The sequence below is a fragment of the Lepisma saccharinum genome, chromosome 5, assembly GCF_977018435.1.
Source record: "Lepisma saccharinum chromosome 5, izLepSacc3.1, whole genome shotgun sequence".
Lineage (NCBI taxonomy): Eukaryota > Metazoa > Arthropoda > Insecta > Zygentoma > Lepismatidae > Lepisma > Lepisma saccharinum.
Window position 1 is genome coordinate 11,819,457 of NC_139233.1, and position 24,130 is coordinate 11,843,586.

The 24,130-nt window shown below is 37.7% G+C and overlaps 1 protein-coding gene across 2 annotated transcripts in view; it reads left to right on the forward strand.

Moving 5' to 3' along the window:
• Positions 1-11,280, forward strand: part of LOC145988220 (solute carrier family 15 member 2-like) — a 72,664-nt gene extending 61,384 nt beyond the window's left edge. For both annotated transcript variants that reach the window (XM_083123066.1, XM_083123067.1), the window contains 4 exons: positions 1,537-1,642; positions 6,470-6,598; positions 9,420-9,530; positions 11,099-11,280. In XM_083123066.1, coding sequence (XP_082979192.1) covers positions 1,537-1,642; positions 6,470-6,598; positions 9,420-9,530; positions 11,099-11,263 — 511 coding nt within the window. In that variant the 3' untranslated portion in view covers positions 11,264-11,280. The remainder of the gene's footprint in view (positions 1-1,536; positions 1,643-6,469; positions 6,599-9,419; positions 9,531-11,098) is intronic.
• The last annotated feature ends 12,850 nt before the right edge of the window (positions 11,281-24,130 follow it).

Below are 24,130 nucleotides of genomic sequence, written 5' to 3' on the forward strand. Positions count from 1 at the left end.
CTATTCACTTCTTCCTAGATTAGACCGTTCCTATTTGGCCAGTCTAGGTTTTACAGAAGAGCGGCTTGCACCTATTCACTTCTTCCTAGACTGACACCAGAACAGACCCCCTTACGGACCAAACTGCTTCGTATTTATACCCGAAGTTCCAGCCTCGAACACCTGTCTTTAGGTAATTTCTTATTACAATATTCCAAGTTACAACAGAAGGATATTTGAAAAATACATAGTTAGGCTATTAATAATTTACAAACAAAGTTTACATATTCATTTGAGTTAACAATTATTTCTTTAACGTTGATAAAATCTTACATTTTGGAAATATACAAATTTAAATGTTCCACCATTATTTAATTACAATTAGGTTAGTTCATCAACCATTGATAATCTTTGATTGGCAAATCTATATTTACATCATAATAAATGCCCGTTGTCTTAAGCGAGCTGACTTCATTAGATAGTTACAGAAAGGTGAATACATTAGTTCAACAACGCCTTGATTGGCACGTTCATATTTGCGTCACAACATCTAGTAGCACGGACATTAACAAGGACTTGAGGTAACACTATATAGATTTTTCTTTTAACATGGAATCTCAAAGTTACAAAATAAGTAAGGTCGTAACACAATATATCTATAAATATTTTTCATTTTGTGCAATATTCTGCCATTTTGTTATAATTTTTATGAATAATCTCCTTGCCCTACTTTTTAAAAAGTAAATGTCTAAATATGCTATTTCTTTAGCATTGCAGTCTCCTCATAGCGTACATTTATTAAGGAGGTCAGTGAACCATTCAGGTTCTTGAAGCACGATTTGAAACTTTATGTAGGATCGGTAGAATATGAGGTATTGTTATCGGTTTTGGCCAAAATTTTATATCATTCCATCCCTAATATTGAGCATGCCTCATACAGAAGAAGAGACTTCTGATACCCACAGATGTTCTTTGAAGCCACTGCAAGCTTTGATTGACTGACTGATTTGGTTTAATTTACTTTGCTTTTCTGCACCTTTTGGTTCATCGGGAAGATGAGGATGGGTAATGATATGATGAAATTGATGAAGTGGCACTCACAAAGAACACCCATACTAGGGGATTTGAATGCAGGACCCCTGGCATTGTAGGTAACGGTGTTAATCACTCCCCCACAGTCGTTGCAAGCCTTCCAGGTTATATTCCATGGCCACTTTAAGGTTTGATGAACTTATGGGATATACCAGAACAGAAATCTTCCATTTTGCTATACGTGTGTTTTGACCTTGCATAGACACACTGCACTTAGTAGCTCGAAGCAATTGAGTGGTGAGAGGTGTGTATCCAGCTTTCATTTCCTCATGGAACCCAATGTCGAATGGATATTGACAAAGAATAATTACAGGTAATACAATTATAGCCTACAGGCTACATAAAACTACTCAGGCTAAATAAATTTCGGGAGGGAAACTAAAAACTATATTTGATTGTTTTTTGATATGGATAAAACTGATATTTAAACATTGCATTTCAAGGAATTGTTACATTCTCTCACAGCTGTGAAATGATTCTACCAGGTCTAAATCATTCTGTAGGGGATTTCAAGATTGAATTTGGAGGTGTTTATATAATCGTTGTTCAGCACACAGATTATGAGCCTCCGGTAAGCAAATGTGTTGAAGCTTTTATGACGTAATTGGCAATATTGTTATTCTGGTATGTAGCATTCAGCTTGAAATATGTATAAAAAAAATTGGTATGTTGTTGTGCTTATTATATGAGCATTACTATTTGCAGATAGTTTGTGTAGTCGCATTGATAATAGAACTGGTAACAGTAATATTCATGATTCACATCTGTTTTTGTCAAGGAGCTATGAGTAGTTTGTATGTTCTTGAAACACACATGTGTGAATTGTCTCGAAACATTAAGTGATTTCAAACTTCTCTCACTCCTGTAGAGTTTTATTGTTGTTAGCTTTATTATATGAACGTCAGAAAATGATTAGGGTAAATAGAAATGTAGTAGTGTGATCTTATAATATTTTTTGTAGAACATAATTTTAAAAAAATTACATGTGTGTGTGTGTATGTCAGGCCTTAGTACAAGGCTCATTCAATATATAACTGGAAATATGTTGTAACAAATATTTATTAACAAGCACCAAAAGCACTAAGTACTATGTTTCAACATAGCCCCCCTTCCTTTCCTCTCTAGTTCAATGCACCTACGCCAGCGCTTGATAAGGGCACAGGGAGAAAAATTATTTCGGACGCATGTGTAACCAGTCATGCACTGCTGACTGGACTTCGTCGTCATTCTGACCTCGATCCATTTAATCCATCTTTCAGTGGGACAAAGGTGTGAAAATTGGAAGGTGCAAGATTGGGTGATTATGGAGGATGGGTTAAGCACTCAAACTTTAGGTCCTCGATGGTAGACAATGTGACATTGGCAGTGTGGGGGGTCTCATTGTCATGGAGCAAGAGCACACCAGTGGACATCAGACTACGTTGTCTCTGCAGAATGGCTGGTTTCAGTTTTTCACGCAAAAGGTTGGAGTAGGAGCAAGAATTGGCTCCTTGTGGTCCCAAAACAAAGTGAACATGACCTTTCCGGCACTCCGTTGAGCACATACCATGTTTAGTCTGGGAGACAAAGGATGTTGCCATTCCATTGTCCTCTTTATGTTCTGGTTCATATAAATGAACCCCACTTTCATCTCCAGTGACAATACGATGAAGAAATGCCTCACCGTCAGCTTCATAATGGCGCAAAAGCTCCCTGCACACATCAACACGTTTCTCTTCCATTTCCGGTGTCAAATGTTTCGGAACCCACCTCACACACACTTTCCTGAACCTCAGTATGTTATGACTGATATGGTGGGCTGATCCTACACTTATTTCTATCTGGGAAGCAATTTCACTGACAGTAACATGCCGGTTCTCCCATATCAAGTCCTCCACTTGAGCAATGTTGCTGTCCGTGACTGCAGTGACAGAGCGACCTGGATGTGGAGAATCTTCAACAGTTATGCCCTGTTTGAACTTCTCAGCCCACTCGTACACTTGTGATTGACTCATACAGTTGTCACCATACTGAACTGTCAATCGGCAATGGATTTCTATCGGTTTCTCGCCTTTACTCACCAAAAATCTTAACACACTTCGCTGCTCCACCTTGGAGCACTCCTATAAGTGTACCGCGATCTTGTGTAACTGTTTTCCAGCATCCCATGAATGAGGCAGGCATCCCTGCCCTAGCTATGAATAGCTTACGGATGCCTCACGGTCATATTTTAGTTTTTTATACTACTTTTCCAGTTATTTATTGAATGCACCTTGTATTTTGTGTTATCTTGAAATTGTCTTTTTCAACAATTTGTTGATATTTTGTAGTAAGTAGGTTTATTAGAACTAGCATTAATTAGATTCTGCAAGATATTTGAATTTTGAGTAAGAGGATACTTGATTTTCGCCCAACATATGTCTAGTCTTTTAACCTTTTGAGTCCCAAGGCCATTTTCACAAGTAAGCCTCTCGGTCCCGAGCCGATTTTGAGCAAAATGCAGAGTTTCAATTAAATGAGTGTAGATCGGAGACTAATTGCCCTAGAGAGATGAGTGATATACCGTTGTACGCGGAATGAACCAGAGATTCAGACTATATGAAATTTATGCAAATTCGGCGTATATATGGAGGGGGAAAGGGGGAAATCCCCTGAAAATACTTTTTTTAAAAAAATGGGGTTTCGCCCCCCCTTCCGAAAAAAAGGATTTGAAAAGTTCAAAATGCACATAGAAATTATCGCTGGCATGTAAGGAACACAAAAATATTTGCATTATTATCATATGACCAATGTAACTTGAGTTGTACATCCCAAAAAGGAATGGTCGGCACGCTACTGATTCAAGCTTCAAAATGCAGCGGTACCTTGAAATGACTTTAGCTCAGAGACTATTTTCCCTGGAGATATGAACTATATACCGTTGTACGCAGAATGAATCACAGATTCAGACGATATATAATTTATGCACCTGCGGCGTATATATGGAGGGGGAAAGGGGGGAAATCCCCTGAAAATACTTTTTTTTTTAAAAAAATGAGGTTTCGCCCCCCCCCCGAAAAAAAGGATATGAAAAGTTCAAAATGCACATAGAAATTATCGCTGGCATGTAAGGAACACAAAAATATTTGCATCATTGTCGTATGACCAATGTAACTTGAGTTGTACCCCCAAAAGGAATGGTGGGCACACCACTGATTCAAGCTTCAAAATGCAGCGGTACCTTGAAACGACTATAGCTCAGAAACTAAATGCCCTAGAAATATGAAAGATATACCGTTGTACGCAGAATGAATCACAGATTCAGACGATATATAATTTATGCACATTCGGCGTACATATGGAGGGGGAAAGGGGGGAAATCCCCTCAAAAATACTTTTCTTAAAAAAATGGCGTTTCCCCCCGCCCCCCAATTTTTTTTTTTCAAAATGCACAAAATGCAAAATTTATGCAAATTTGACGTATATATGGAGGGGGAAGGGAGAAAACCCCCAAAAATTATTTTTAAAAATTGTTGAAATGTTTGAAATTTATATTTTCCCTTGAAAAGAGAAGTCCCTTTTCCCGCCTTTTCACCTCCATTTTCATGAAGAAAAAAAAAGGTGCAAGAAACATTTCTGTTAAATACATGTGTTAGGAACAATATAAAAGAAAAAAATCGAAATTCTAGCCAAAAATAGAAAAGTTATAACGTAAAAACTATGACTTTGACACAGCATGTCGATCGAGACGCTTGGGACCATGAGGGTTACAGTTGGTTATCTCGTTCGAGATGCTTGGGATCCAAAAGGTTAAACAACACTAATTGTGTGAATTACAATGAAGATTTTCAGAAATGTGGAGAAAGCATGCATTATGTCAATGAAGTATCGAAGATTAATTTGCATAAATGGTACAGTCCCTACTTCACCTCCCCCCCCCCATTCACTTTTTATTTATGGAAATATCAGATCTTTAAGGAACTTTACAAAATGAGAACATTGTGTACTCTTCATAGATTAGTGCAGAATAAATGTCGGAGAGGTGACTGAAATGTTCACAAATTTATAACATGAAGTAAAAAGTGCTCACATAGTCATCTAGGCACACTGCTGCTACCATTGTGCTAAAGTGTGCATTACATGATGAAAGAAGTGCCATGGCTGTGTTGTCAGGAACTCATCCACTGTTCTGAAACCACCCATCTGAGTGAAAGAAACCCAAGTGGCAAAAGAGGCAGTAATCAAAATGAAGAGAGGTCTCATGAATTTGGAAGGTGAAGAATGGGTTAATACTCCAGCACATGTAACGTTAGCTGCATTCTGTGTGAGACATAAGGACGAACATTATCATGCATGACAAGCACACCATGTGTTTTCCAATGCTGGTGAAGTTGTTTGTTCATTTCTCACAGTGCAGCACATTAGTGGTCCAAATTCATGGTTTCATCTTGTATGAGGAAGATACCGTGAATGGTCTCAACCACACAAGCAGAATCATCTTCTGAGGATGGATGGGTAGCTTTGGACAGTATCTTGGACAAGCAACAATATCGAACTACTATGCTGATGGCTACGATTCTTGTAGCAGATCCATTTTTTCATCGTAGGTAGCAATTGGATGCAATTCCTCATTACTCCTCAGCATGAGAGAGGTGCACACTTATAGTGCACTTGGTTCACTAGAGTCTGGTCATGGGGTACTCAAGTAATATTTTTGGCCTTCCTATTGCTGACAGGCACGAACCACAGTAGAGGGGTGCACGATGGGCATGCAGCTTCTCTGCTATTGCACAGGTACAGTGGGATGCATAACTATTACCAATTAAATTGTCCATCATCGTGCTGCTTCTCTTTATTTTACCCAGTGAGAGCTTTAAGAATTGAAACAAAACCATAAACAAGCTGCTGATAACCTCTGCACCAACCACATTTAAAAACCTTTTCCACAAAAGCATGTAGGATGCAGGAGAAAAATTTAATGACAGTAGTTATGGACAATTTGCCGAGAAATACTGGTGCATCCCACTGTACTTTTCCAGTTGCAAGCTTCTACGGTCTTCTCTAGATGCTTGTAATAAATTGCCAACTGTGTTACCTGTGCGAACCAGTTACAATTGGTGCAACACTAGCACCAAGTTCGAAAATTACAGAAAAAAAACACCCTAACCATGAAATGTACATAGTTCACTTTCATGGACCAGTAGTATACAAGAGCCCATCTGACGATTGAACAAGCACAGCTAATCACTCGCATGTCTACCAAATATGTGGCATCACATACACATTATTTTTAGACTTGTCTTACCCATGTATCATGAAAATGGTAATTTGAAATGCACCTACCCAATAAAAAAAATTATTTACTGAAGTTGACCACCACCAAAAGGATATGCGTTTATCAAATATCAGAATATAATACCATGCATCTTCTCTATTTCAGCATGCTAAACTGTATACAGAGACAGAACCAAACTCAATGCACATGCTGTGGCTGATTCCTCAGTACTTTGTGATAACTTTCAGCGAAGTCTTGTTCTCAATCTCTGGCCTTGAGTTTGCCTTTACTCAGGTAAGGAATGTTTAACAACTAGTTATATGTGAGAATTTTACTATATTTTATAACAATCAAACTTTCTTGGCAAAAATGTGAGGCTTAATTTGGGGGAATGGGGGTGAGAATCAAAAAACTTTCCATCCCATAAAAATAGCATCATAAGAAAATACACTTTATTACTTTGCTTTTCAGTTCCCAGTTGGTTCACAAAAATATTCTTAACTTGTAAATTTTAATAGGCCTGAAAAATTTTCATGTGCAAGGCATCTCTTGTCCCTGCAAAGTTATACCTAGTGATGTGATGAAGCTGAAAATTTACCGATGCCGACGTACTCACCAATAATTTTTGGAACCAATTCCAATACATAAGATTATTCAACAGAAATGGAATGTGATTTTCAGCATGACAAAAATAAATTTGCTATGTATATTTCTATTGCTTACTATATATATATACCGTGCGTCCATTTCGATCTGCAGCCGAGAGATCGGGAGAAGCGTGGCAGGCGGTGCTGGCGGAGATGCCGACATTTGCGGCCTGTAATGCTCGCTTATTTTTACGGACATATCCAGACATTTATATAAATATTGCAAAACGAGCACTAACCTGGGTTATAATTCATCATCTGTGATTCATCCAAGTTCTGCAATTATATACACAAAAAAATACGCTTTAGAAGTGACGATAAGAGTCACAGATAATAAAACATTTTAATCATAGTTTTGACCAGCAACGTCCTGCTTAAGTTTATATCCTTGAAAGAGTTTTGTGTCGATGGGGATCGTTTGGAGGTTTCGAATGTGCAACACTGTATCAAGATTACGCTGCCGACGAAACCATTAAAAGTCAATGGTTTTCGTGAGCTTCCTCGATGAACTCGATGAAATTGGGGCAGCGTTAGAAAGTTATCCAAACAAACCTCTACGCCGTGTTTCACAGGAGATGGGAGTGTCAAAATCATCAGCACATACAGCCACTAAGCTACTAAAATTAAAACATACTCTTATAACACAGGTTAGTGCTCGTTTTGCAATATTTATATAAATGTCTGCATATGTCCATAAAAATAAGCGGGCATTTCAGGCCGCAAATGTCGGCATCTCCGTCAGCGCCGCCCGCCACGCTTCTCCCGATCTCTCGGCTGCAGATCGAAATGGACGCACGGTGTGTGTGTGTATATATATATATATATATATATATATAAGAAGGTAAAAGGAAACACTCACCGGACAGTAGAAAAATTCAAAATTTTCGCTAATTTCATAGCATCATCGGTGTGAGGAGAAATAGACGGAACCGTTGAAATTAGCGAAAATTTTGAATTTTTCTACTGTCCGGTGAGTGTTTCCTTTTACCTTCTTTGATTTTTACTTATCCCTTTTGGCCCTCCTTGCTTTTATCCATATTATATATATATATATATATACACACACACGAGTCTCGTAGTGAATGTCAGGGAATGCTCTGTGTGTATATATATATACACACACACACAGGAATAGGATCAGAAAAGGTGCCAGAAGGGTAGATAAATACAAATGATGAAGGAGACAGTAAACACTTACCACACGAAGAGAAATAGTTCTCTACCTATATTCTACTTTGAACGCATTTTCAACGTAGAAGATAGATAGATCGGCGTCACATAGAGTAGAGGCACAGAATACTGACCGTAGCGTCTCTACGGTCAGTGTTGCCAGAAACAGTTGATAGAGAACAAAAAGTACTTTAACCAGTGTTTACTGTGAGGTAGGTGGGTAGTTTCGGGGAGGAGAGGAAAGAGATTTAGCATTAGTACACAAGCAGTTCTTTGAAATGCAAAATGAATTTTTGTTTTTAATTTTGTAAATTTAATGCTGGCAACTTCAACTTGAGAAACATGAGTTTTTGAAGCCCTTCTGGAAGTGACCTACTTCATCTCTTATCACAAAACTATCCAGCAGCACTGAACACTCGTTCACTGAATACTAATGCAGCAAGGATGCCCAAGTGTTTTCTCACCACTTGCTTCAGGTTTGAATATTCATTTTTGAATTTCCAATACAACAGTTGACCCTGGTTACGTGGAATAGTCAGTTCAGCAATGTACTGTTCTATTTCTGATTTTGAGGTAGGTTGATCTTCTGAATGAGAGTTTGCAATAATTTTATCTCAAAAACTCCACGGTGATGAAGATCCATAACCTAATTTTCAATAAATCTTACAAAATTAAAATATAAAACTTATTAGAAGTTAAACTCTAGCATTATCGGTACCAATTTAAATGTAGGATTTTTGCCGAGGCCGATTTCTCAGTTTCTGCTGATATTCATACATCTGTAATCGGCTTCAGCACACCCCTAGTTATGCCTATGATGTGGGGTTCACTGCTCTTGTGAGTTATAGGGTCAACCTTATCTTTTTCATGGCCCTATTATCTGTCCTGAACATTGTCATGAACGTAGAGAAGGAAAATGCAGCTTAAAATTGTAATTAAAGGACAGTCATAAGCAGAAGTACATTGAAACCAACTTTGGCAAGTTTTTTTTTTCTATTCTGCTCTTTGAGCTTAGAAACTGTTAATAAGTAGACAAACTGATATATATTTTGTCAACCAATTGTACGGTCATGGACATCTCCAGCTTGTAATGAAAATATTGAAATTCAGTAGATTTGTTAGAACCCAGAAATGTCGGACTTTGCAATGAAATTGCTCAAATTGAATATCTTAAGATTAATTTTTTGCTTCTACCTACAAATGTAATTTTGAATCTGAAATGTTCATTTGAACACAACAAAATGGCCTATTTTATGTAATTATTTAATTTTTTTTTTCTCTTTCCCTGTCTCTTGTAGGCCCCGAAGAGTATGAAAGCTGTAATGCAAGCTGCTTGGCTTCTCACTACTGCAGTTGGAAACTACCTTGCTGCTATCGTAGCCAAAGCCAATTTCTTCGAAGGTAACCAGGTATGTGGGTATGTGAAACATCCGTTTCCCTTTCATTTACTACTATGTACACTCCTGTTCAGATAAAGTGACACATACTCCAACCTTATAAAATGTGCCACTTTATATGATATGGCACATTTTATAAGGTTGGAGTACGTGTCACTTTATCTGAACAGGGGTGCACAATAACACCCAGAAGTGGTTTTGAGTTTAGATATAATGAAAAAGTTTATTCTTGCTGAAGGAGACTGCATATTGCTATCACAAACTGTTATTTCTGTTCAGAGAAAACAAATCTTGACACGTGCAATGGGAGGGGAGAATGGGAGTGAGTATGTGGTTAAAAAATTAAACATTCATCAGTGTGGCGGTAACGTAAAATTTATAGCGACATTTAAAAAAAGTGTGCTACTGCATATTCCAGTATAATTAAAAATAAACAATAAACTGTTAACATTTTAGTTTGTGTCAATATATGTATTTTATCTGCAATATATCTAGCTCTATCTTTTATAGTTTGGAAATGGCAGGTATCATCACATTCTTTGAGCATTTGTTTTTGCTCCAAGTTTTAGTAAGCTGAGATACTGTGACCATATTGTGTTCATTTTACAAGATCCATGGTACTAATATGAACACCGTCGGAATTTTTGTAGGGGGAGGTTGGTCAGGCCATTGACAAAACTCGTTTAGTAAAAATAATAACAATAATAAGTATTATGCCATTGGTTCCCAAACTTTTTCGTTTCATGGCACCCTTAGTCTTTCAAGATTTTTTCATGGTGCCCAAGTCAGAATGTAGGCCTATCTAGCACTGCAACTCTCAGTTAGTGTAGTCATGTTAAAAAATAAACATAATTGGAATAAGTGTACTTTCAGTGAAAATATTAGAATATTTGCAAATGCATCCCTGTAACCCATCCACGATGTCCCAGGGCACCGTGGTGCACACTTTGGGAACTGCTGTATTATGCAATAATAACTATTAGCAACTAATAAAAATTAACTTATTTATTATTATATAAATGGGGAGACTTTACTACTGAATCCATCAGATTAGTATATATCCAACACAACTGTTTCCCCTTTTTTTACATTTCTTACAGTTAATGTACTAAAATTCATAGTTATTGTATTTACTTTTATACACCTCGGTCCAGAAAAGGCTTCAAAAGTTCGGATTAAATTTTACTCTCCAAGTTTTTGTTGTGTGACATCTCATAAAACTATTACTATTGAAGTTTTGGAAATTGTGGAACTATTTATTCTTTGAATTAAATGGTAGAATAAGACAACATCAAGTTTTGACCTGAATTCTGCATTTTATTCATTTTTTATGATCTAACATAGTTTTTACTTTATTTATTCTGTTTGAATATTAAATTTATTTCTGTTATTAACAATAAAAATAACAAGTTTCCTACTTTTTTGTAACTTCAAATGATTGGTGCCAGTTTCCAGGGGGGAGGGGGCAAAGAACTCGTTCGACACCCTGTCCCAATGTCCTCATATGGTAATAGTGTTAACTTTATGATAAATATTTCTACTCTTAAGTTTGTATACATGTTCAATGGTTATTGTTACAGGCATATGAATTCATGTTCTTTGGGATTCTCATGATTGGCTTTATGATTTTGTTCATGCTGATGGCCTCCACGTACAAGTATGTGGATCAATCAGCCACGGAAGGAGGAGAGGCCTCAATGGACCTTGAAGAAGTAAAAAGTTTGTCAAGAGTTTCTGTCAAATAGAAAAATATTTATATATGTATTTAAAATATTGTTGCAATCAGTAAAATACATTTGTAATTAAAAATACCATATAACACGTGATTGATAAAATTCTTGGTGGTTAAAATGTTTCAGTAGATTTTGTGTTACAGCTTCTTGCCATTAGTTACATAAAAAAGTTAATGTCTTTGAACATGTTAACAGCAGAATAAATTACTTAATTCTTCATTTTTGAAAATTTTTGTGGTGTGAATGTCATTCAGTTAGTGTGCAAATTATAACTATAATTTCTAAGAGGCAGGCCTGTACCCAGGATTTTTTGGGGGGAGGGAAAGGGGTCCATAAATGTGGAACAAAAAGAAGATTCAAAATGTTGTTTGGAGTAAGTGACCACCAATGTTATTGTAGTATTGTAGCGAAATGTACAATTATAGATTTGCATTATTATGGTCCAAAGTAACGGAAAAAATTCAACTTACCAATAGACTCCTCTGACCCGACAAACAATCAGCAACACAGTCGCTTAAGGACAAAGGCTGTCACATGACATACAGTTTGGTGGTTATTACTTACATTCTATTCTCAGAAGTATTCGAACTGTATTGTATTCCACAAATGAACTATGTGTTCAGAATTCCTGTAATTTTCTTATGCCAGTTCCATTGAACAGCCATGATAATAGTTGGAAAATATTTCATTCAGAAATATTATGTTTAGAAAATAATATATTTATAAATTAAATGAAAACATATTAGCAATGTATCTTGAAATGAAGAACACATCTGAATGCGAGTTAACCTAAAGAAGTAGGGGCTACATTTTCACATCATGACTGCTGTTTAAAAGAAAAAGTTGGTACATAGATTAAAAGAATGGACTGTCCCAACTAAATCAGGGCATCTGGTAGCCTTACATCAATGGGAGAAAACAAAAATTACCAAATATTGCAGACTGCTGACATCTTGAGCCTGCCTCTTTCCACAAACAACCCATTCATTTATGCAAGGACAAAATCGAAATTCTTGCAAAATATAAAAATCATCATTGTTATTTTCATAGGTTTGCATAGGTTCACATAAAAATATTACATAGTTCGAACAGGAGGAGGTCATGGACCCTTGTCCCCCCCCCCTCCCCTTAGGTTCAGGCTTGCCAGGAGGGATAAACAGCCATGTCTGTACTTTCATCCTTTGGGGGGAAAAATATTTACTTTGATTAAATGAACAACCCGTTGCACATTTGTAGTTTTGTTCAATTGTTTAGATTTATCCAATATCTGCTGCATCGTAACATGCACCTGGATATTTTGTAACATGTCATTGTTAGGTACAGCAATAGAGCTAGATTCATTTTTTTTTCTTTGAACAGTTGAAATGTTTAACCGAGATAAATAATCATGGCAATTAGGTATAATCTGTCTAATCCACTGATAAATGGATATTTTATTTTACAACATTGTACAAGTGGAATTTGTTGAAACTCAACAATGGGAATGGATAATCAGTATTATAACAGCCAAAAATAGTTACATTTCAGCTTGGTCCTCTGAAAAACGTGAAATTTCTACTGTATATTGAAAACAAATTTACGTGTAGTGCGTGTTACTCACTATATAATATAATCAATACTAACATAGTACGGGTATACTTATGTGAGTGAGTATGAAGTTTTGAAAACAATGTTTCAGGGTGCAACTGCCCCTTTCTTCTGGTTCTTATTTTCTCTAGGCACTAATTATTATGCCACGTCACGAAGTGTTAAAAAGGATTAGGTTAGAAGTTGGGTTAAGGAACATTTAAAAAATCACTGCCAACATTCCTGTCTAAAAACCACCAGTTAAAAATCCAGTTTTATAAAGTTCCCCATTTCCCGTGATACCTCTTAAAACCGGGGTCCTAAAAATCTGTAAAACACGTTCTGTTGCACAGCCAGCACTGGCGATCAACTCCAGTTCGAGAAGTTGTGAAGGTTACTTCCCCTCCTTTGCTGTTCCCTTTCCCCTCCATTACGTCACCATTCCAACTTGAACTCTCTTTCCACCCCGGGAAAGACTCACTCATGCAAGTCCAATTTTATACTATTTTAGTATTGAATATATTGAAAACAAATTAGGACATATTTCCAATTCATTGTTTCCATAACCGCGGGCGGGTGATGAAATACTAAGATGATAGAACAAAAATGCATACCACATTCTCAATTGACCATTCCAGTACAGTGTTGCAGTCAATAATCGGAACCAATCAATACATACTAATGTATTTAGAAACTATTAAAGATAGAAATGTAAAATTCGATGGACTGAAAGAACTGCCTAATACTAACTTTAATGCAAGATAAGGGATCTCAATATGAGAGTCTTGTCATTAGAATCATTGTCATTTATATATTAATCTTATATTGTGTTAGTACACAATAGTGGCCGCGGTGGCTCAGTCGGTAACGCGTCTGACTACCATGCTCAAGGTCCCGGGTTCGATCCCCGGCCTGTTCAAATCCGGGAACTTTTCTAACGGTGGAAGCGGCCCCGGCGCCTACCCAGCGTCGAATAACATGGGTACCTGGGGGAAACCCTGGGGGGTAAAGGCGGTCAGGGGCGTGATGCTGATCACATCACCCCCACTCACGACCGGATCAAGAAAGTGTGGGGCGTTACCCCCACACCCCCTATACGCCTTCATGGCGTGGTGCTATGCACAGGGGAACACTTTACTTTTTATTGTGTTAGTACATTCACTGTCACTAAATCTGTAAAATATGTACAAAAATGTTTACATTTGTCAAGAATATTTTTTTCCATGACTGTGAATGATACAGTGAAACCTCGATTTCACAATCCTGAATTTTTCATTTTTCCACATTATACATTCAATCTTGATGGTCCCAACATTTCAAAATGTTACAAAATTTTCCTTGGTTTTACATTTTCCTGTATTTTAATTTTTAATTCAGCTTGGTAGCCTGAAAAATGTGAAAATCGAAGTTCCACTGTAATGTCAATACTGGTATGAAACAGGGAGGAGCTAATATGGAGAGAAAAAAAAATAAAAGGCTCTTGTTCTGTGCATCATACTATGAAGGCACATAGGGAGGGGGGGGAGTATGCATGTACGATTCCACATATTTTTGATCCCTGGGATATTCAAGATGATATGTTATGCACTGTGGCCCAGCCACATTTACTGCCCAGAGCTGCTCCAAGATGCCCATTTGTAAGGAACTAAAAAATTAGCAGATGTCCTATTGACTGAACTATCATATATCATTGCCAATAGAGTACTGATTATAATGTATCATTAGGACACCAATACAATATTAAATTGCTAATTGCAGTTTTTGGATAACGTACAGTGAATGTTCATGAAGGTTTTTTTCAGGGATCTTAATGCTTGGAGTATATAAAGTTCCGAGAATTTTTTATAATATATTGTTTAATTGAGACCAGGAAGGTAAAATGTACAATGCAGAGAAATGTAAAATTTGAGACTGTAAACTTGGTTCATAATTTGGAAAAGAGAGACGTGGTAGTAGATAAATACAGAGAAACTAGTACTCACTTTATCCGCGAAATTGTCTTTTCTTTGTTCTATTAATTTCAGTTTGCCACTGCCACCATCCTCGTTGGAACTTGTTAGTGTTTCATATGTGCTTCCTTAATGAACATACAAAATTATGGATATGACAGGTTAATTAGTATCTGCCTATATAGCCTTATTGAGAAAATGACTGATAATTTTGTGAATCCAATATTTGTATAAAGAGCAGTGGTGGTCTAGCTAGTAGTGCATCTCACTATAACTTGACAAGTTTAAAAACAAGATGCTGCAATCCATTGTTTGCGCACCTCACATCACATTTCCCCACTCCATTGTCTGCGCAACGTTCGTTCGCAGTGTTGCAACCTGGAGGGGCCGGAATTGTCTGAGAATTTTCAACGAAAGTTTAATGTGAAAGGCATGAATTAGTATCCCGTCACCTACGCTACCTATTGATTACGCTAAATTCTAAATACATTTTGATATTTTCCCTTTAAACCTTAAATGAATTAAGTTATATTAGCGATATTTCTTACCTGCATAAGAAATGTATGAAATAAAACAGAAAAATGAAAAATATATAAACGATAGAACTGAGCTCACCTTCTAAATGTTTTCCAGTTCTCCTTCTTCAGTTTCACTCTCCCACTCATCCGAGTCTGTGTCTAACGATGAATCTGTGTCCGTGTCTGAATCGGCTTCACCAAGTCTAATTATCAGTTCATCTACACGCTCGTCCATAAGTCCACCTCTTTCAAAGTAAGAATCTTGCAGCAAGAGTAAAGAGCATGAACATTTCAATGCTTTAGAAAAGAACACAGGCAAGCGTGTTATCAGATTGCCTTTTCGTAGTGATTGTTGTACGATAAACAAACGAACCACCACCCCACTCGTTTAAAAAAATAAAAAAAATAAAACTGGCCACTGCTCGATGTCGCATTCAGAAAATGAAGTCATTCGCCCTGTAGTTTCCCTTCATTACAAACCTTAATGCATGTGCGTAATACTACAGTTTACGATCGGCGCACATTGTGAAAATTGTTTGTCATATTTGTTTTAGCTTAATTTTTCTGAGTTGGCACCACTGGTACTCTCAACGCCAGACCATTGAGTAGAAGAGTGGTGGGGAGGATGACATAATAGGAAGTGCTCCGCAGCGATCTGCGCATATCGGGACTTAATTTGTCAGGCTTTACCACATGTGACAGACCCAGGGTCAGTGGCGGCTCGTGGTCTGGCTTTATGGGTGTGCACTTCAGACTCGTGTCCAGAAGATGTGTTATCTTATCAACCTCAAATACTCACACCCATTTTTGCGTACGTAACGATGCTAAATGTATTTGCAACCCAAGTTATGACCACCTTTTACTGAAAATGAGGCTATGAGAGAGTTTTATTTAATGACAAATATCAAAAATATTAAAATATATAAATTGGAAATACTTCGGTGAATTTTTCGTCGATCACGAGAAGAGCAATGTTATTGGGTATAGATAATTAATTCAACATTCGATAACCTGACAAAAACACTATAAACATTGAAATACCAATCTATGTACAATATTCAATATTATTGTCGATTTGCAAAATATTTATTAAAAAGTTTCTCCTTCGCTCCACTGATAATAGTGAACAAGAATAACATAATTTGCATACATCAAACAAGAAGGGCTGGGTGATTATCTGGTGCACGAAACCGAGGATCCTCCTTGATTAGAGGCAAATCCTAACCGTAGAAAGTATATTGCAAAATCATGTAGCAATTTAAGCTAAGCTATTATTTTTCAACTTTTAAACCATAAATATATAACATTGTTATGATTTATATTGGAGGGGGGTGAAAAGTAAGGTCGCCAAATTTCAATGTTGCCCGGGTGAAATTTTTATCTCTAGCCACTCCTGCAAACAAGGTAGCAGATCCAACGACCACATGCAGAAAAAAATCAGTTGTAATCTATCTAGCAGTTGTTTACTTCTAATGACCGACAGAAGCAAGTGAAATCAAGAGAATAAATATTATAGAAAATAACAGTACTCACTCAGTCCACTCCACACTGCCCTCTTCGTACTTCAAACTTTTCCTTTCCCTTCCGCCGTATCCATATTATTACTGCAGTCGCTGCATGCTTTGTAGCTAACTTCCCTTCAAATATTCAACAACATTAAATATTACGTCTCTGCTTTTGCTATGTACAGTTTTTCCTTTCATTATCAAAGCAAACATTTTGCCCTCAAACAGGAACGAGCTTTCGACAGTGCAACGATTTTGTAATGCACGAGCAGGCACATCTGACTGATACACGGTTCCCCTGCGCAGGTTGATAATTTGACTTCAGCACTACAAGGGCAGTTTATTTTGACCAAGCTGCACTAAGCAAAAACAATGCAACACATTGTTTAAAGCACACGTTTCACTTTCAGCCCCCCCCCCCTTTCCATTCTCCATTTAATTTTGCCACTGTCATGCTCGGAACAGTGTGGGCGAAGATACAATAGAAATTCCCTTTTCCAAAAAAAAAAATCCCTCGATTTATGATGATGTGTGGGTTGCCTCTACTCCGCTACATGCTCTCGAATGGAATTGAATTGCAACACTGCTGTATCATGAACACAACGCTAGCAGTGTGCGTGAAGCCCATAATACTGCGATCTATAATCCCTTCTCTTTTCTTGCGTGCTGCAAACAGCGGCAAACGAGCACAGGGCGACTTGTGTTCCGAGCGGCAGGTGCTGGTAATGTGAAGCCAATGGGGCGAATGGGCTTCGGAACGTTCAATGTTTTGAAGGAGATAGTGTACAGTGAATAAGTATAATAAAAATTAATTGCATTACAGATTTATTTGGATGTGCACGTGCGAATAGGCAGAAGCCACTACTGCCCAGGGTAGGTGGTCTGAGGTGAGTATCATGTCCCTGCATAAAGCAGCTCCGTGGTTCACCCAGTCTCTAACAAAATGGGTACCTGAAGGTTTAAGACAACTGAATCATGGTGCTGGTCACATCACTTTTGCAATGAGAGACGCATTGATTCACAACTGAATGCTCGGAAATTTATTCGAGTCTCAAAAATAAAGAAATGGTGAAAAGAAAATCGCAACTTCACAAAGAAAGCAAGAAGAGTGGAATTAATCTACAAATAGTTTTGCGGCACAAATCAAGATGCAGGCAAGAGATTGCAGAAATACGATATTTTTTTTAAAAAAAATGTGAATTAATTGCTGTGATAGTTGTCCAATTATGTAACTATTATTATGCTTTGCCTTTTGATGTATGCAAGATTGTGGAACTTGGAGCTTAGAAGATTGAATGTAATCTTGTAGTGGACACATATCGGATCAACATGATGGATTCTGTAGTTGTCATTCTTCCATTCTTCACTTTGTGATTTTTGAATGGTCTCTGGCATGCTGCACCCTCTCCTCCCAACTACTCCCATTGTTTGTGTAAAGATAGACAATGGACATTTCCACTCAATTTTTTTACAACAATTTTAACAACTACCCCTGCAAGTTCTCGCGTTTCTCTGCATCCAGTTTAAGGCAAAAACGAGACTTCCAAAGTTGCGTGGCTAGCGTTGCGCTGAAAACACGCCCCGCCATGTTAATACATCACGACTTAGGGAGAGCTCTTTGTCGTCTGCTTCGAGAGTCCAGTTTACTGCGGGTAGCTCACAGTGAACGAACATGTGCAGCAGTTTTACAAATCTGTACAGATTTAAATAATGGAGGAATGAGCGATAGTGGAAAGGAAAGCTATGCTTTGTAATGATCATTCTTCCATGAAATATCTCTGCTGCTCACGTGCAAGATAAATGAAAGGGTTCTGCTGCGTGCATGTTCTCAGGTCATGCGAAAAATATTGCTTGTAAAATTGGTTGCTGACCAAACTTTCAAAAATATATATATTTCAAACTTATATTTATCGAAATTTACCGTAAGCTATGTAGTGCAAAATAAGAATTTTCACGTTCTTCACTTTATTTATAAAGCCTATTTTACTTTATTTTCCATAAAGCAATTTCAGTTTGTGTTTCATTTCTGTTGCGCAAGTTATGATCAAATATTTTTGGGCATTAAGAGAAAATACAGTGAGAAGATTACATCAGTTGCACAGTACATATTAATACTTAGTTTATGTATAATCATTACAAGGAAATAATGTGTATAACCAAGGGCGTATTTAAGGGGGGTTCAACTGGTCCACCCCCCTTTGGTTCAGTAAAATTACCAGAGTTACCTGTTCCTTCCGCTTGTTCATAAAAATTTCTTCGGACTTATTTTATTCTCTTAAATTAGAGACATACGACGGTATGCGGATGGGAAGGAAATTACGTAATTCCACACACCAGACGGGACTGTAGACCAAATGTCTGCAATTTCCTGATAGTTTCAGAATTTCTGTGATAAGAAACTGCATTGAGACTGTCAAATCAGTTATTTTCCCCCCTCGAGTCATCTTAAAGATATTTGGTTTTTAAAAACTCAGTGACACAAGATGAACAGAAAAGTATCAATACGAACGTGACCTCGGGACTACATACACACAACTTTGTCAGGTCCAGCACCCTCTTCTCCCCAACAAGGTTCCGGCCAGCAGTGTCCTGGATTCTCACTTATGAAATAAAGCAACCCTAGTCATACCAAAAGTTGATCCATCCTCCCCCCCCCCCACGTGAACTATATATATGCCCATGTGTATAACAATGGTACGATATATTTTGATTTTTGTTTCCTTGTGAGTGACATTTCATTGAACTGGAAATTGTTACCTGGGAGAGGTTTGTTCGAGACTTTGGGGAAAGCTAGGGGGATGCTACCATTGTTAATAAAAGGAGATGGGACAAGTGAATATTTTCGAAATAAGATGGGACAGAAGAAAAAGTTTGTCTCGTATCGTGGCTGGTTGGGTGATACTTAGATTGTGCTTGGTGGTGGTGGTAGTGTGTGTATGTGGGGGGGGGGGTATCCTCCTGCACCCCGACTTTGAATATTGCTTGTAGTCATTCATCTTCATTGTAGCAATTAACCAAAAGTGGGAAGAAATGTGATGTTAGAGAAGATATATACTAAATTAACCATGCATTCTCATCGTTGTGGTTAAACAAAGTGACGGAAAAGCTACGTGAAAGTAGGCTAAATTAAAAAAATTGCAATAGTCTAACGATGGAAGTGGCCCCGGCGAGCACCCAGCGTCGAATAACATGGGTACCTGGGGGAAACCTGGGGGGTAAAGGCAGTCAGGGGCGTGATGCTGATCACATCACCCCCAATCACGGCCGGATCAAGAAAGTGTGGGGCGTTACCCCCACATCCCCTATACGCCTTCATGGCGTGGTGCTATGCACAGGGGAGCACTTTACTTTTTTATATTAACTGAAGAAAGCTGTCATTTACTGCAGGAAATTTAAAAACTCCCCGTACCTTTTTATACCGTATCACCTCTTATATTGCAGAAATTGGCATGTAAACCAGTGTTCTAAACATATTATTTTAAAATTTGCGAAGAAAATATTATGACAAAAATAATTGTAATTCCAGAAAAGGCATTCCTATAACATTAAGTTCTTGCCAGTCAGAACCAACCTATGTCTTCACGATGAACAAGGCTGTTCACGTGTTCAGCCATTGACTGTTACAAGTTTTGCTTTGTCACCCTAATGGGAGAACCCTCTACCGAGTGGCTGAATTATAGTAAATACTGCTATACTCCTCGGGCATAATTCATCTCCAAGAAATGGAGCACAGATTTTTGCACTGGAAGTTACAAGATACTTGTTTTACACAGTAACAAGTGACTTTGCTGTCACTTCCACGGCTCATGCTAAGTTGACGGGAGGAGCAGAAGCCCTGTCTGCACGCATTTCTAAGTGATTACGTCAGAGGACCTCGTGTCTGTGGAGAGGACGTTTTCAAATCCTGGTCCTCCAGGTTGGGGGTTGGACGTGGGGCTGACAACCCCACCCTGCAAAAAAATAAAACTGTTGTGAAACCAATGCAACAGCCTCGGATGATGGATGGATGTAATGGAATTCGAACCTGGTGATATTTACGGACTAATGATTTATCACTCGCAACATGGAATGTCAGGACTTTGTTAAGACCTGGGAAAATGAATGAAGTGTCAAATGAGATATTAAAATTTAGGTATGATCTGGTTGCACTTCAGGAAATTAGATGGCAGGGGCAAGGAAGAATTGATAAGCCAGGGTACACATTATTTTATAGTGGACCAGAGAGGAGGACCGGAAAATTCGGTGTAGGCTTTATAATAACCAAAAAGATGAGAAAAAGTCTTATGGAATTTGAAGCAATTAATCAAAGGATGTGTAGAATACGGTTGAGAGGAAGATTTAGAAACATAACAATCATAAATGCACATGCGCCTACAGAAGAGAAAGATGAGAACGAGAAAGAAGAGTTCTATGACAATCTGGAACAAGCATGTGGAAAGATCCAAAAGTATGATATGGTAACCGTATTGGGCGACTTTAATGCTCAGATAGGAAAGGACAAGAATCAACAAGGGGTTGCAGGGCGGCATACTCTCCATGCAGAAAACAATGAGAATGAGAACCTTCTTTGCCAGTTTGCTGTCAGGAACAACATGATCATAACAAGTACCTGTTTCGAACATAAAAGAATTCACTTAGGAACATGGAAGGCACCTAACGGAACAATAAGCCAGATTGATCATATACTGGTTAATGCACGTCATGCCTCATCAGTTATTGATGTGAGAAGCTGCAGAGGGCCCAATTGTGATAGCGACCACTACCTGGTAAAATTAGTAATGAGGGAAAAATTGATAGCGGTGCAAAGAAACGAGATGGCCAAGAGAAAGAAGTGGAATATGAAAAAAATGAAAGACGAAGAAGTTATTAGTGAATATGTAAGTAAGGTACAGAGTAAACTGAAGGAGAAAGAGAATAACAGACTTCGAGTGGTTGAGGAAGAATGGGAAATAATAGAAGGAGTGATAAAGGAGGCAGCACAAGAAACTTTTGGAGAAGAGAAAACTAAAAGGAATGAGTGGTTTGATGAAGAGTGCAGACAGGTTATAGATGAGAAGAATAAAGCTAGAGAGAGAATGCTACAGAGGGAAACTCGAAGTAATACTGAGAGGTATAAAGAACTAAGAAGGAAAGCAGATAGGGTATGCAAGGAAAAGAAGAAAATGATGTATAAAAAGAAGATGCAAGAAATAGAAGAACTAAATCAGCAAAGTGAAATAAGAAAATTCTATAGACCTATAAATAGAATGAGAATAGGATTTGAGCCAAGAATAGAAGTATGTAAGGATAAGAATGGGAAAGTAATTGTAGAGGAGAATCAGATACTCAATAGATGGGCAGAGCACTTTAAAGAGATTTTGAGTAAAGTGGAAGACCAAGAAGAGCAGTATAATAGGAATATACAAAATAGGGATGGTCATGATGTACAAGTACCTAGTATTGAAGAAGTTGAATTTGTAATGAAGAAAATGAATAATAATAGAGTTCCAGGCGAGGATGAGGTGATAATTGAACTTATCAAACTTGGTGGTAACGCATTGTTGGCAGCAATACATAGATTGATTGTAATGATATGGGAAAATGAAACAATGCCACATAAATGGAAATCTGGAATAATATGCCCAATTTATAAGAAAGGTGATAAATTGATATGCGGAAATTACAGAGGCATCACACTTCTTAGTGTGGTCTATAAGATCTTGTCAGGATTGATCAGTGAGAGAATAAAATGTTACACAGAAGATATACTGGGAGAGTACCAATGTGGATTTCGCACTGGCAGAAGCACTACTGATCAGATTTTTATAATTAGATAGATGATGGAAAAGTTTTATGAACATGATGTGGATTTGCATTTTTTATTTGTTGACTTCAGGCAGGCTTTTGACAGTGTTAATCGAAATGAACTGTTTAAGGTACTTGAAGAGTATAATATTCCCCTCAAAATAATAAGACTAATAAGAATGACTATGAGTGGTACTAAGGCACGAGTGAAAGTTTGTAGTAAACTGAGTGAAGAGTTTACATTCAACACAGGAGTGAAACAAGGGGATGGCCTTTCGGCAGTATTATTTAATCTAGCATTGCACAAAGTAATGAATGTAGTTGATCAAAAGGGAACCATATTTGGAAAATCCAGTCAAATATGTGCATATGCAGATGATGTTACAATCATTTCTAGAACAATAAGAACACTTAAGCAAATCTATGAGCAAATGGAAAGAGAAGCAATAAAAATAGGGCTCAATGTAAATGAAAAATAGACAAAGTATATGAGAATGTCAAACTCTGAGATCAGAAGAGCACCTCAAGATCTGACAATTGGAGATAATAAGTTTGAGGGAGTGCCTTGTTTTAAATATCTGGGGACAATGGTATATAGTGATAATGATATGAGTAAAGTAATAAAGGAAAGAATAAAGGTAGGCAATCGTGCATATTTTGCAAATATGCAGTTGTTTAGAAATAGACTGATCACAAGAAATACAAAGCTTAAAATTTATAAGACACTGGTAAGACCAGTTGTCACTTATGGATCAGATAATTGGACTTTGAAACTGTCAGATGAAAATGCCCTCAGAATATTTGAGAGAAGAATATTAAGAAAGATATATGGACCTGTGAAGGAAGATGACGACTGGAGAATAAGATATAATGCAGAGCTAGATGATTTAATAAAAGGCCAAGATATAGTGAGATTTGTCAAAGCCCAGAGAATAAAGTGGTTGGGGCATGTGGAGAGAATGATGGAAGACCGGATGCCAAGAAGAATGTTGAAAGGAAAGCTTCACCACACAAGAAGAAAGGGCAGACCACGACTTCGATGGATAGATGACGTCGCTGCAAACTTGCGGACAATGAACATTAAAGGATGGAGGAGAAGAATTGATGATAGATTGGAATGGAGGCTGATTGTGGAGGAGGCCAAGGCCCACCAAGGCCTGTAGAGCCAGAAAGAGAGAGAGAGAGAGAGACGCAGGAGGTGAATTTCAGTGGTGTTTGAAGCGTGTTTCTCGAGAACCAAAACAAATATCGCTGAGATATTTTGCACATCTCATGTTTGTGTCATTATCTGTAAAATGAATGGATTTAAAAAGTTTTTCATGTCAAAGTGGAAATGTCCATTAATAAGAAATGTTGCTCTAAACCAGGTTAGATTTTCTGGATATGTCACCGAGGCCACCAATACTCACACAAGGGTGCTGCGATGTTTCCTCCTTTACAAACTTCTTTCTTGCTTATTGTAGTAGATTAGGCACAGGAGATGTACTACGTAGAAATTTTCAGCAAAAATGCAGCTTGACCAGGACTCGAACCCGGGTCTCTGGCATACTGTGCCAT